Raw genomic sequence first — 12,554 nt, 5'->3', positions numbered from 1 at the left:
TTTTCTTGCTAAATGTTTATTAAGTGATAATATTTTATTTGATTCACAGGCTACTTATAAAACCTGGTGGACTTGTTGTTCAGCAGTGTCGTGGGGCGGCAGGTAGCTGAGAGTTGGGCCAGTAACCGAAAGGTTGCTGGATCGAATCCCCCGAGCTGACAAGGTAAAAAATCTGTCGTTCTGTCCCTGAGCAAGGCAGTAAGGCATTATTCCCCGGGCGCCGAAGACGTGGATGTCGATTATGGCAGCCCCCCGCACCTCTTATTCAGAGAGGTTGGGTTAAATGCGGAAGACACATTTCAGTTGAATGCATTGTAGTACAACTGACTAGGTATCCCCCTTTCCCCAATATCAGGAGCAGAAGGCTGAGGCAGTACGTGGCCAGGCACCCACTTCATGTTGGTCACATTTGATCTGGTCATAGGTCAGAATACTATCACTTGTCTGTCCTGGAACTCGCCTATCAACCATTGGTAATGTAATCAGTGCTGTCTGTATCAACTGTAACTTGTTTTTCTACAGATGGACAGGAGAGGGAGTTTATCATGGAGTCCCCTGACTGAAAGAGGTTGATACAGATCTCTGAACTGGGAGAGTCCTTGCGCCCGACATTAAAATTATACAAGACATCTATTACTTTTCATTGTCTTTTGTTATTATTGAATTGAATGGTGGGAGGAAGGACCCTGTGTATTCTTTAAACATGTCAGGGAACTGTCTTATATGGAGCACAGTATGAAGGGATGACGGCTAACATGTACCACCAGACAAAATGCTGATAGGTACAGTATCTGTATCGGCTGTGAATGGCAATAGAAGATGAAAGACAAGCGTAATATTTGCACATTGTTATATTAGCAGAACACCGCTTTTTTTTATTCTACGTGGATCTGTTACACTTGAAATTTATCAAAACACTTTGTTTAGAATATCTACATAACTTCAGCAATTGCACTCTTCTCATCTTCCTCTGTAGGCTAATGAGCGATTCAAAGCTTCCTCCTGGTGGAAGCTTGGCCAGTAGCTAAAGAGTGGTATGAGAAGAGTTCCATCTTCCTGCATCTCACATCTGCCTGTATTTATTGAACTCTGCCTGCTGAACCAATGGGTTGAGGCAAACTGTCATATTGTAGGTCCAGCCCTAATTTATGTGCTAACCAGGAGCTGCATGGCAAATGGTCCAGGAACACAAGGAAAGCACAAAGGACAATGCCCAAGGACTAGTTAGCCCTTCCCCCTCTGAGGGGACAAAATAAATCTCTGTTACAGTATCCAGAGGACTGACTATTGAATGTGTGACAGAATAATACTATAGTATCCATGTTTGGTATCCATCTGAAACTTGTTCACTGGGGATAACTCTGATGCTACCTACAGTGCATTCGGAAAGTATTCAGACCACTTCCCTTTTCCACATTTTGTTACGTTACAGCCTTATTCTAAAATGGATTCAATAAAAACTCAATCTATACACAATTCCCCAAAATGACAAAGCAAAAACAGGTTTTTATGAATTTACATAGATATTCAGACCCTTTCCTATGAGACTCAAAATTGAGCTTGTTTCTACAACTTGATTGGAGTCCACCTGTGGTAAATTCAATTGATTTGAAAAGGCACACGCCTGTCTGTATAAGTTCCCACAGTTGTCAGAGCAAAAACCAAGCCATGAGGTTGAAGGAATTGTCCGTAGAGCTCCGAGACATGATTGTGTTGAGGCACAGATCTGGGGAAGGGTACCAAAAATTGTCTCCAGCATTGAAGGTCCCCAAGAACACAGTGGACTCCATCATTCTTAAATGGAAGAAGTTTGGAACCACCAAGACCCTTCCTAGAGCTGGCCGCCTTGCCAAAATGAACAATCGGGGTAGAAGGGCCTTGGTCAGGGAGGCGACCAAGAACCCGATGGTCACTCTGACAGAGCTCCAGAGTTCCTCTGTGGAGATGGGAGAACCTTCCAGAAGGGCAACCATCTCTGCAGCACTTCACCAATCAGACCTTTATGGTAGAGTGGCCAGGCGGAAGCCACTCCTCAGTAAAAGGCACATGACAGCCCGCTTGGAGTTTGCCAAAAGGCACGTAAAGGACTTTCAGACCACGAGAAACAAGATTCTCTGGTCTGATGAAACCAAGACTGAACTCTTTGGCCTGAATGCCAAGGTTCATGCCTGGAGGAAACCTTGCACCATCCCTACTGTGAAGCATGGTGGTGGCAACATCATGCTGTGGGGATATTTTTCAGCGGCAGGGACTGGGAGACTAGTCAGGATTGAGGGAAAGATGATCGGAGGAAAGTACAGAGATCCTGAGTGCTCCAGAGCACTCAGGACCTCAGACTGGGGTGAAGGTTCACCTTCCAACAGGACAACAACCCTAAGCACACAGCCAAGACAAAGCTGGAGTGGCTTCGGGACAAGTCAAGATGTCCACCATTGTTCCTGTACCCAAGAAAGCACAGTTGTGAATCTGATGCAGCTGAAGAGCTACTGCCCCTTTACCCGGGAAAGCACAGAACAACAGACAGGGACGTTGGACCATCAAAGATGCGCAAATATGAGAACTTCATTGATTTGGGGTTCACCTATATTGGGAGTAGGGCCTTTCCTCAGCCACAGTGTGTTTATATGTGCAAAAGTACTATCTCACAACTCGATGAAACCTTCACTCTTGCGCAGACATTTAGAAACAAATCAAGCCAATTTGAAAAATAAGCCACAAGTTTTTTGAGCGAGAATTAAGACTTTTGAGTAGTAAGACGTGTATAAAAGCAACAGATACTATTAATAAGAAGGGGCTAGAGGCATCTTATATGGTGAGCTACCGAGTGGCTCGGACAGGCAAGCCCCATACTATTGTGTAGGACTTAATTCTTCCTACTGCCACGGTTATGGCTGGGACAATGATGGAGGGAAAAGGCCCAAAAAACTATACAGACTGTCTTCATCAAACAACACTGTTTCACGACGCAGGACATGGCAGGAGATGTTTTGAAACAATTACTGCTTTGCATACAAGCCAGTGAATTCTATGCGCTACAGCTGGTTGAGTCAACAGACGTGGCGGGCCTGGCACAGCTCCTGGTATATGTCCGTTATGTTTATGGGGGTCAATAAAGGAAGACATCCTCTTCTGGAAACCAGGACAACAGGAAAGGATATTTTTAAAGTACTGGACAGCTTTGAAAAATCAAATAGACTTTGGTGGTTAGGATGTGTTGGTATCTGAACTGATGGCGCAAAAGCCATGACAGGGAGACATCGTGGAGTGGTAACGCGAGCAGTTGCTCCCGATGCCACTTGGGTACACTGCAGCATCCACCGAGAGGCTCTTGCTGCCAAGGGAATGCCTGACAGCTTGAAAGATGTTTTGGACACTACAGTGAAAATGTGAAAACTTTATTAAAGCAAGGCCCCTGAACTCTCTTGTATTTTCTGCACTATGCAATGATATGGGCAGCGACCATGTAACGCTTTTACAACCTACAGAAGTGCGCTGGTTATCAAGGGGCAAAGTATTGACACGTTTTTTTTAATTGAGAGACGAGCTTAAAGTTTTCTTTACTGACCATAATTTTCACTTGTCTGACCACTTGCATGATGACGAGTTTCTCACACGACTGGCCTATCTGGATGATGTTTTTTCTCGCCTGAATGATCTGAATCAAGGATTACTGGGACTCTCCGCAACTATAACAATATAAAATTGAGGCTATGATTAAGAAGCTGGAGCTCTTCTCTGTCTGCATTAACAAGGACAACACACAGGTCTTTCCATCATTGTATGACTTTTTGTGTGCAAATGAACTCAAGCTTACGGATAATGTCAAATGTGATATAGCGAAGCACCTGAGTGAGTTGGGTGCACAATTACGCAGGTACTTTCCTGAAATGGATGACACAAACAACTGGATTTGTTATCCCTTTCATGCCCTGATATCTGAACAAGAGAGCTTCACCGAAATTGCAGCAACGGTTCTGTGAAAATCCGAAGCCACTGCCAGATTTCTGGATTTGGCTGTGCTCAGAGTATCCTGCCTTGAAAAATTGCACTGTTAAGACACTGATGCCCTTTGCAACCACGTACCTATGTGAGAGTGGATTCCCGGCCCTCACTAGCATGAAAACTAAATACAGGCACAGATTGTGTGTGGGAAATGATTTAAGACTGAGACTCTCCAATACAACCCAACATTGCAGAGTTATGTGCATCCTTTCAAGCACACCCTGTGTGTGTTATTCACAATTTTCGAAGTAACAAATAAGGTTTTATATGTAAGATGGTTAAATAAAGAGAAATTATTGATTATTATACACTGCTCAAAAAAATAAAGGAAACACTTAAACAACACAATGTAACTCCAAGTCAATCACACTTCTGTGAAATCAAACTGTCCACTTAGGAAGCAACACTGATTGACAATAAATTTCACATGCTGTTGTGCAAATGGAATAGACAACAGGTGGAAATTATAGGCAATTAGCAAGACACCCCCAATAAAGGAGTGGTTCTGCAGGTGGGGACCACAGACCACTTCTCAGTTCCTATGCTTCCTGGCTGATGTTTTGGTCACTTTTGAATGCTGGCGGTGCTTTCACTCTAGTGGTAGCATGAGACTGAGTCTACAACCCACACAAGTGGCTCAGGTAGTGCAGCTCATCCAGGATGGCACATCAATGCGAGCTGTGGCAAGAAGGTTTGCTGTGTCTGTCAGCGTAGTGTCCAGAGCATGGAGGCGCTACCAGGAGACAGGCCAGTACATCAGGAGACGTGGAGGAGGCCGTAGGAGGGCAACAACCCAGCAGCAGGACCGCTACCTCCGCCTTTGTGCAAGGAGGAGCAGGAGGAGCACTGCCAGAGCCCTGCAAAATGACCTCCAGCAGGCCACAAATGTGCATGTGTCTGCTCAAACGGTCAGAAACAGACTCCATGAGGGTGGTATGTGGGCCCGACATCCACAGGTGGGGGTTGTGCTTAGAGCCCAACACCGTGCAGGACGTTTGGCATTTGCCAGAGAACACCAAGATTGGAAAATTCGCCACTGGCGCCCTGTGCTCTTCACAGATGAAAGCAGGTTCACACTGAGCACGTGACAGACGTGACAGAGTCTGGAGACGCCGTGGAGAACGTTCTGCTGCCTGCAACATCCTCCAGCATGACCGGTTTGGCGGTGGGTCAGTCATGGTGTGGGGTGGCATTTCTTTGGGGGGCCGCACAGCCCTCCATGTGCTCGCCAGAGGTAGCCTGACTGCCATTAGGTACCGAGATGAGATCCTCAGACCCCTTGTGAGACCATATGCTGGTGCGGTTGGCCCTGGGTTCCTCCTAATGCAAGACAATGCTAGACCTCATGTGGCTGGAGTGTGTCAGCAGTTCCTGCAAGAGGAAGGCATTGATGCTATGGACTGGCCCGCCCGTTCCCCAGACCTGAATCCAATTGAGCACGTCTGGGACATCATGTCTCGCTCCATCCACCAACGCCATGTTGCACCACAGACTGCCCAGGAGTTGGCGGATGCTTTAGTCCAGGTCTGGGAGGAGATCCCTCAGGAGACCATCCGCCACCTCATCAGGAGCATGCCCAGGCGTTGTAGGGAGGTCATACAGGCACGTGGAGGCCACACACACTACTAAGCCTCATTTTGACTTGTTTTAAGGACATTACATCAAAGTTGGATCAGCCTGTAGTGTGGTTTTCCACTTTAATTTTGAGTGTGACTCCAAATCTAGACCTCCATGGGTTGATAAATTGGATTTCCATTTATTATTTTTGTGTGATTTTGTTGTCAGCACATTCAACTACGTAAAGAAAAAAGTATTTAATAAGATTATTTCATTCATTCAGATCTAGGATGTGTTATTTTAGTGTTCCCTTTATTTTTTTGAGCAGTGTATATAAAAGCCTGGAATATTTCAAATTTGGAGAATCTCTTATAAAATACATGTACAGTGGGGGAAAAAAGTATTTGATCCCCTGCTGATTTTGTACGTTTGCCCACTGACAAAGAAAGGATCAGTCTATAATTTTAATGGTAGGTTTATTTGAACAGTGAGAGACAGAATAACAACAAAAATATCCAGAAAAACACGTCAAAAATGTTATTCATTGATTTGTCAGCACTTTCAACTATGTAAAGAAAAAAGTATTTAATAAAATTATTTCATTCAGATCTAGGATGTGTTATTTTAGTGTTCCCTTTATTTTTTTGAGCAGTGTATTATTATTTGTGCCCTGGTCCTATAAGAGCTCTTTGTTACTTCCCACGAGCAGGGTTGTGACGACACCTCACACTCATTCTTATTTTTAATAAATGTATCATATAGTGTGTGTGTGTGTGTGTGTGTGTGTCTCAGGCTTACAATTATGGCAAAAAAACTATTTAAGAGTGCGCTGACCCTGGTGCTAGAGGGGTTACGAAGCTGGAGGCTGAATGTTTTGAAAGGGTACGGGACTATAAAATACTTTTTTCCCTCACTGTACCTTTAATATGTGTTTTTGTGTTTTTCCTCAGATCAGCCATGGATGTGGAACATTCCCTACACCCAGGCTCCAGACACACACGGTAACATCTGGGTCCCCTCCTGAACCACCACGCCAGACACACACACACGTTCCCTTAAACATCCAGTTACCCGGACCCCTTGCCAGACCTTCCACATACTGCTCCTATGGTGCACAGACAGGCTAAATCAAATTAAATGGAGGACGAGACACTGTTACTCTCTCTCTCTCTCTCTCTCTCTCTCTCTCTCTCTCTCTCTCTGTCTCCCCTTCTCACTACCTGTCCAGTCCAACTCTGTCTCCTTAGTACAATTGTAACTGTCTGTCATCTCTCATTCATGTCAACCTTCTCCCTACCCTTCCTCCCTCACTTTTTCATACTGTCTGTCTCTCACTTGTCTTTAGTAACTCTGACCTAAAGGCATCTCTTACTTTTCATTACCTGGTGCTAAAGTGAGGAGATGACCTCCTCTCTCGCTTTCGTATACTAGCCTCACTCTAGTTGCTGGCAAACCTTCTCCTGGAGAACTACTTTGTTTGCAGGCTTTTGTTCCAGCCCTACTCAAACACGTTGGTATTATATTGTTTTGTTATTGTAGCTATTCATTTAATCATGTACTGTAAGTTTCCTTTTTAATATGTGCAAAAAATATCACTCACCATGTTTTGTTATTAAACATAATAAAAAAATCCCTAGTATGATGACTCAATTATGTTTATAATGTAGAAATATATATATATGTGTATGTGAGGATAGATTTTTATCCCCCAGAATAAAATGTTCTTCATTGAAGTCGGAACAGTTGAAGTCGGAAGTTTACATACACTTTGATTGGAGTCATTAAAACATTTTTCAACGTTTTTCAACTACCACACATTTCTTGTTAACAAACTATAGTTTTGTCAAGTCGGTTAGGACATCTACTTTGTGCATCACACAAGTAATTTTTTCAACAATTGTTTACAGGCAGATTATGTCAATTATAATTCACTGTATCACAATTCCAATGGGTCAGAAGTTTACATACACTAAGATGACTGTGCCTTTAAACAACTTGGAAAATTCCTGAAAATGATGTCATGGCTTTAGAAGCTTCTTATAGGCTAATTGACATCATTTGAGTCAATTGGAGGTATACCTGTGGATGTATTGCAAGGCCTACCTTCAAACTCAGTGCCTCTTTGCTTGACATGGGAAAATCAAAAGAAATCAGCCAAGACCTCAGAAAAAAGTTGTAGACCTCCACAAGTCTGGTTCATCCTTGGGAGCAATTTCCAAACGCCTGAATGTACCACGTTCATCTGTACAAACAATAGTATGCAAGTATAAACACCATGGGACCATGCATTCGTCATACCACTCAGGAAGGAGTGGTAGAGATGAACGTACTTTGGTGCGAAAAGTGCAAATCAATCCCAGAACAACAGCAAAGGACCTAGTGAAGATGCTGGAGGAAACAGGTACAAGAGTATATCCACAGTAAAACGAGTGGATTTAAAAAAGCTAGACCACGGTTTGCAACTGCACATGGAGACAGAGATCGTACTTTTTGGAGAAATGTCCTCTGGTCTGATGAAACACAAATAGAACTGTTTGGCCATAATGACCATCGTTATGTTTTGAGGAAAAATGGGGAGGCTTGCAAGCCGAAAACATCCCAACCGTGAAGCACTGGGGTGGCAGCATCATGATGTGGGGGTGCTTTGCTGCAGGAGGGACTGGTGCACTTCACAAAATAGATAGCATCATGAGGGAGGAAAATGATGTGGCTATATTGAAGCAACATCTCAAGACATCAGTCAGGAAGTTACAGCTTGGTCGCAAATGGGTCTTCCAAATGGACAATGACCCCAAGCATACTTCCAAAGTTGTGGCAAAATGGCTTACGGACAACAAAGTCAAGGTATTGGAGTGGTCATCACAAAGCCCTGACCTCAATTCTATAGAAAATTTGTGGGCAGAACTGAAAAAGCGTGTGTGAGCAAAAGGCCTAGGAACCTGACTCGGTTACACCAGCTCTGTCAGGAGGAATGGGCCAAAATTCACCCAACTTATTGTGGGAAGCTTGTGGAAGACTACCCGAAATGTTTGACCCAAGTTAAACAATTAAGGCAATGCTACCAAATACTAATTGAGTGTATGTAAACTTCTGACCCACTGGGAATGTGATGAAAGAAATAAAAGCTGAAATAATTCATTCTCTCTACTATTATTCTGACATTTCACATTCTTAAAATAAAGTGGTGATCCTAATTGACCTAAAACAGGGAATCAATGACTGAAAAACTGAGTATAAATATATTTGGCTAAGGTGTATGTAAACTTCCGACTTCAACTGTACATTCTATACATCTCTTTGATAAACATGCTTCCAGACCATCACAACAATGCAGCTGTATCAGTCAGTCAGCAATGCTTGGCAGAGCCTTGGAGTAGAAGCAGAGAACTCTGTTTGAGTGAAGTCTGTTAGAGCCACAGACTCACATATCTGATAAAGCATTCAAGGCTACTGAATCCAGACACTTTATACTTTCAAAACCTTTCAACCAGATGAGAGCAATGGTGGAATTGGGCAGAAACCTTGAGCTTAAATGGAGAATATGTGATGATTGCTACAGGTTTTCTGTGGTGTTTGTAGCCTAGGCCTACTCATCTAGCCTGAGATTTTTGGGGGGGATGTTCAAATTTTAATCAACTGCTGCTTAGCAACTGTGATAGAAGCTACCTTTTATTGCCATGGCCATTGGTTCCCCATTGCTCCAAAGATGTTTTGTTTTCATTATTTATGGCTGAAGCAAAAACTGAGCAACAATACTCAGCTGACAATACTCAACATTGAAGCTTACTACTTTCATCCTCCGTCACTGAACACAGCGACTGTGCACCTTTCAGTTTCTCAGTCCTCTCCTGCACTGCTCCGAATCGCTCCTCTGTCCTCTGCTAAAGTGTCCCTTTGTAGCCCTGTATACCACTCACAGGAGACTGGTTCTGTCCTGTTTGGCGAGAGACATCAGAGACCAGGAAGTAGCTTACGCAGGACGTGTCAGTCACCATTACAGGAGGGACTGGGCTGGAGAGCGGGATAGGCACCAAGGCAGTTTTCTACCTGATGATCACTTACGCCTCGAACACACCTACAGCGGCATTGCACAAAATGGTAAGCAGCAGCATCTGGATATGTGTGCAACAAAAGTTCAACGTTCACCTTCTGCTACCATTTCTGTCAAGCCGTCTATGCATACAATTTGATGCATACGTTTGATAAATCCAACATCTGCACCATACAGAACGCACTGCAACTGCCTCTGCAACACAATGCTGCAAGGCAAACGCAGCGTTCCGTTGGAAATGAATGTTGGCTACTTCTGGTGTACCAAGGTGCAAGACCATGTAGGTGTGATTGAGGCATTACAGTAGACTACCAGCTAATGGATAACAGATGGGTTCCTGAGTGGTGCAGTGGTCTAAGACACTGCATCTCAGTGCAAGAGGCATCACTGCAGTACCTGGTTCGAATCCAGGCTTCATCACATTCGGATGTGATTGGGAGTCCCATAGGGCGGAGCGCAATTGGCCCAGCGTCGCCTGGGTTTGGCTGGGGTAGGCTGTCGTTGAAAATAAGAATTATTTCTTAACTGACTTGCCTAGTTAAGTAAAGGTTAAATAATAATAATCAGCGGTGTAGTTGTAGAAGCTACTTTTAAAGGTCCCATGTCGTTTGCACTGTGAAGCTGACCTCACCCAATTTCGCTAATTCGAATTGCATTCAGATAATAAGAACATAATGATGTAGGCCGTTCCAGACTATTTGTGGATGTTTCTCTGGAATAATTTTTGCATTACCCATGCCAGAATTTATCAAATACAGTTCGCACGAGGGGTATCGGCAACTCTAAGGAAATCTGACAAACAATGCAACTTTAAAGTTAGACTCAGCAAAATGAAGTTGGCAGATATTGGGCGTGTCTGAGTGGTAAGTTGAAAGGAAGTCGGTGAGGTGCATCTGCAACGGCCGAAAGTCGGACACTGATATGGTTTTCCAACAGCAAGGCTGGCTCAGTGCAACATGACAGCGATGTCATTGTTTGTTTGTAAAAGTTTTGCTTTATAATGTTAAAATAAATGTCTCCATCCGCAGTATCTCACATTCACAAATAAATATTATACACAGTGTACAAAACATCTTTCTATGACGTAGACTGACCAGGTGAATCCAGGTGAAAGCTATGATCCCTTATTGATGTCACTTGTTAAATACTCTTCAATCAGTGTAGATAAAGGGCAGGAGACAGGATTAAGAAGGATTTTTAAGCCTTGAGACAATTGAGACATCAATTGTGTATGTGTGCCATTCAGAGAGTGAATGGGCAAGACAAAATATTTAAGTTCCTTTGAACAGGGTGTGGTAGTAGGTGCCAGGCGTTCTTGTGTCAAGAACTGCAACGCTGCAGAGTTTTTCACACTCAACCGTTTCCCGCGTGTATCAAGAATGGTCCACCACCCAAAGGACATCCAGCCAACTTGACACAACTGTGGGACGCATTGGAGTATGGGCCAGCATCCCGCAATATGGGCCAGCATCCCGCAATATGGGCCAGCATCCCTGAGGTACGCTTTTGACACCTTGTAGATTCCATGCTCCAACAAATTTAGGCTGTTCTGAGGGCAAAAGGGGGGTGCAACTCAATGTTAGGAAGGTGTTTTTAATGTTTTGTACACTCAGTGTATGTGTGTACATTGTACAATCAGTTGGTGTGAGAGAGAGAGACTCAAATATATTCATTTGCACATATCCACTGTATATGAATTGCAACAAAGTTGGTTCCTGTTTCAGTCAGGACTTTGGTCAAGTTCTCCTGGGTCTGACAAAAACACACTAACAATAGAGCCTCCCACGATGCAGGCGATGGTTGGTGAAGAGCAACTGCAGAAACTTGCAGTAAAAACTCACATGATTTTTGTCAAATTCATGCAGTCGACATAATGCAACACACTTTGAAAGGCGCTAACCAACGATGGTCACCGACTTGGCAATAGTGATTTGCTCGAACACGCCCATTGAGATGACACAGTTACACACAGTAGCTGTGCAAGTGCACCGGTTCGCGTTACGCTGTTACAGCGTGGCAGCCACGGGACCAGAACTGAAGAGAAGTTGGGCCTTGCACTTCAACTCTCTTAGAAATTGACCCACTATTCTGTTGACTTTCTGCATCTACATAAAACATTTCCTGTGGATGATAAGGTGAGAGTCGAGGTAATTAGGTATCTTTTTAAATGAAACATTCCCAACAGTTATGGGACTTCTGCCAGAATATCAAACTATACATGGGCTGTCCCACGAAATGAGTGCCTTTTGCATCCCTTTGATATTTTCAGTAGAAATTGTGCACCAGTATTGAATTGTATATATATAAAGATTCATATTAAATTCATCATTTTGACATGTCCCTCTATGCACCCTCTGTGATTAACCCATTTAACCCCAACATTTCTCCAAGTTTTCACCATCATTGTAAAGCCCTAGTTATTTAGTTTCTTTGACAAAGTCATTCCTGAAGATTATTATATATTTCATGTGATTAGGGATTTAATTATGTCTATCCCTGATTTTACTTGAACTGAACTCTCGTTTTAATATGGAGAAACTATTCCTTTTTAAGTATTATTTTTTTCAAAAGAAACATTGAACATCTAAAAGTGAAATCAGTGTATAAGCAGGTGAGCTGGTTCTACTCTTTTTGATCATTTGCTGTGTTTTGTGGGGGAAAACGGAGCGGGTTGAGCGTACCACGCCAACCCTGTTACTCATATTTAGTCTCGCGTAGCCACAACTCCAAAATCACGTTGTGGTCACACCAATATTTTTTTTTACCCCAAGGCAAGTCATTTGATTGGCTTGACGTGTTGTGAGGAGTCACTGGTTTCCACCCCTTTGTAGCTACTTTTGTGCCATGGACTTCACCAGGCTTTCCCGATTACATGCTGACTAAACCGGGCGAGTGCATGTTGATTTTGTCCATCCACACCAGACGTGATCAGGACACTACCAGT

The 12,554-nt window shown here is 43.4% G+C and overlaps 1 protein-coding gene across 3 annotated transcripts in view; it reads left to right on the top strand.

The window, feature by feature from the left end:
* Positions 1 to 7,198, top strand: part of tdp1 (tyrosyl-DNA phosphodiesterase 1) — an 81,335-nt gene extending 74,137 nt beyond the window's left edge. Inside the window, exon 16 of one of the 3 annotated variants that reach the window (XM_014196409.2) lies at positions 6,510 to 7,198. In XM_014196409.2, coding sequence (XP_014051884.2) covers positions 6,510 to 6,583 — 74 coding nt within the window. In that variant the 3' untranslated portion in view covers positions 6,584 to 7,198. Of the gene's footprint in view, positions 1 to 49; positions 166 to 522; positions 1,447 to 6,509 lie in introns of those variants that run through there. The other 2 variants (XM_014196417.2, XM_045718414.1) reach the window with 2 other exon arrangements.
* The last annotated feature ends 5,356 nt before the right edge of the window (positions 7,199 to 12,554 follow it).

The sequence above is a fragment of the Salmo salar genome, chromosome ssa01 (assembly GCF_905237065.1).
Source record: "Salmo salar chromosome ssa01, Ssal_v3.1, whole genome shotgun sequence".
NCBI lineage: Eukaryota > Metazoa > Chordata > Actinopteri > Salmoniformes > Salmonidae > Salmo > Salmo salar.
The sequence above is the reverse complement of the archived record's forward strand: the minus strand, read 5'-3'. Positions and strand labels throughout refer to the sequence as shown.